The sequence below is a fragment of the Olea europaea genome, chromosome 2 (assembly GCF_002742605.1).
Source record: "Olea europaea var. sylvestris chromosome 2, O_europaea_v1, whole genome shotgun sequence".
NCBI classification, from domain to species: domain Eukaryota; kingdom Viridiplantae; phylum Streptophyta; class Magnoliopsida; order Lamiales; family Oleaceae; genus Olea; species Olea europaea.
In genome coordinates, this window is record NC_036238.1 from 28,802,592 (window position 1) to 28,804,824 (window position 2,233).

The 2,233-nt window shown below is 34.6% G+C and overlaps 1 protein-coding gene across 1 annotated transcript in view; it reads left to right on the plus strand.

Annotated features, from left to right (window-relative positions):
• Positions 1-1,353: 1,353 nt before the first annotated feature.
• LOC111369875 overlaps positions 1,354-2,233 on the plus strand; it is a 5,961-nt gene continuing 5,081 nt past the window's right edge. Inside the window, exon 1 of the mRNA XM_022991584.1 lies at positions 1,354-1,838. Coding sequence (XP_022847352.1) covers positions 1,454-1,838 — 385 coding nt within the window. The 5' untranslated portion in view covers positions 1,354-1,453. The remainder of the gene's footprint in view (positions 1,839-2,233) is intronic.

Genomic DNA, 2,233 nt, shown 5'->3' on the forward strand with positions numbered 1-2,233 from the left:
TACAAAACATGGTCGTTGTATCTTGAAAGACGATGTCAGAAAATCATTAGCACCCGCTGGGCATTATCGTCTTAAGGAAAAAGAGTTGAACAAATTCATATTGATTCATTCTTGTCCTACTTTACATATTTGGTTTCAATAAGTGAAATTTTTGTTCGATTTTTATGCGCATAAAGGGTATATTATTTGAATATAATTTATGCACGTCCATTTTTCCATCAAAAATTACTCCGACCAACTAAAAATAATGATGATTCTTCACTGTATAAACTCGAATCTCTAATAAAGCTTTCGTCGAATTTAACAATTCTATTTTTTTGTCATTGATTTTCTTATTCAAGTTGGAGCTGGTCGAGTTTTCTTCGTAGAAAAGAACTCGTTTTGCAGTTGGTGTAACTGCAGTACTTGGTGCAAATTCTTTTTGTTCCTTTTTTAGTATTGTTGTTCTCAAGCCAGGTTCCTTACTAATGCTTGAACTTGATACCTCCTCTAGATCGACAATAAAAATCACACCATATTTTTAACATTCGTGCCTTTAGCCTTTAGCATGGCCTTCATGTAAAACGACATCTCTTCTTCAATAGATATGTGCATTTCTTATACAGTATCCAACTCAATATCCTACATAGAAGAAATAGAAGATTCGAAATGTGAAAAGAATTTTTATAATATTATAGTTTTTAAGATAATTGTTCTTGAAGCAATCTTTACTCCCTTCATTATGTGAAAAGCAAAACACTTGAAGAGATTCAGTGGGGCTGATAATAGTGGCAACTTGAAGGATTGTTGAGTCTCCCATAAGCTCGGCCCTACATTACCATAAGAAAAACCATGAACAATAATTATTGAACTCATGAAAGGATTTTTTCAGTTTAAATATCTCGTATTCAATATCTACAGAATTACGAGCATACTTGTACTTGCAGAAAATGCACTCATACACTTCATCCAGGTCACCACTCAAGATTTTATTATATTTATTGCACAAACATATACCAGTATGACTATTCTTATTTTCACCTAGAATTAGTTTTACCGCAAAAGATTTCGGACATGATTAGAAAATAAAAGCATTAGTCTAACTTCTCTTTCAATTGTGTTCGAGTATGAACCATATATCGAAGCCTAGTCGAAAATGTCAAAACACTAGTAACAATAATCCATTCACTAAATATCTAAAATGAAAAACAAAAAACAAAAAAATGGAGGAAAAAGGCAAAACAATAAGAGAGATCAAAAATAGAGAAATTAGGCACCTAAGTGTCACGCGATAGGCACGTGTTCTAGGGCTTTAGCAAAGGGTTTTAAGGTTCAATTCCTTCAATGGAAACTCCCTCTCTCTCATCACACAGACCAATCGAACTAAACCCATCTTCATAAAGTTCACATAATCAAACCCCCTTCAAATGGTCCATATTCATCAGCAAAACCCTAATCACAGCCTACTCCCAAAATGAATCCCATTTATCGAAAACCCTTTTTAATCCTCTCCTTTTTCACCCCCAAAACTCCCCCATTCCCAACCTATTTTAGGATTTCTCATATTTACTCATTTTCTACACTCACTTCACACAATTCAGTTTCCAGCTACCCGGCAAGGCGGCACGAGGAGGAGAGTCGTAATGTTCGGGTATCAGTATGGTGGGATTTTGAGAACTGCAGCTTGCCTGTTAATGTTAATGTCTTTAGAGTGGCACAGTGTATTACCAATGCTATCAGGGCTAATGGGATTAAGGGTCCTGTTCAGATTACGGCTTTTGGAGATGTAATGCAGCTTTCCAGGGCTAACCAAGAGGCCCTTTCGGCTACCGGGATCAATCTTTCCCACATTCCCTCTGGTGATTTTTTTTGGGTTAAAATTATCTAATTTTTCCATTATACTTACTAATCTGTGTTTGTTAGCCCTTTCTGCGTTGAATCCGATAATAAATAGATAAAAAGATGCAGGAATGATAACTCAAGATCAAGAACGTAGTAATATTTTGACACGTTACCGTATGAATCATTTCACCTTTCTCTTTCTGATGTTCGGTGTGGTCGCTTTAAATGCTCATTCGTGTAATCATTGTTACTTGAAAGTGAAAATTCTTACAGAAAGGAATGTTTACTAAAGAACAGTATATAATTTTGATGTCTTATTCCTGAAAAAATTTTGGTTGCCTCCTTTTGGAAATGTTATTACCAAATATTTTATAAATGGTATGAATTTATATGAAACATCATTCTTTTTTTT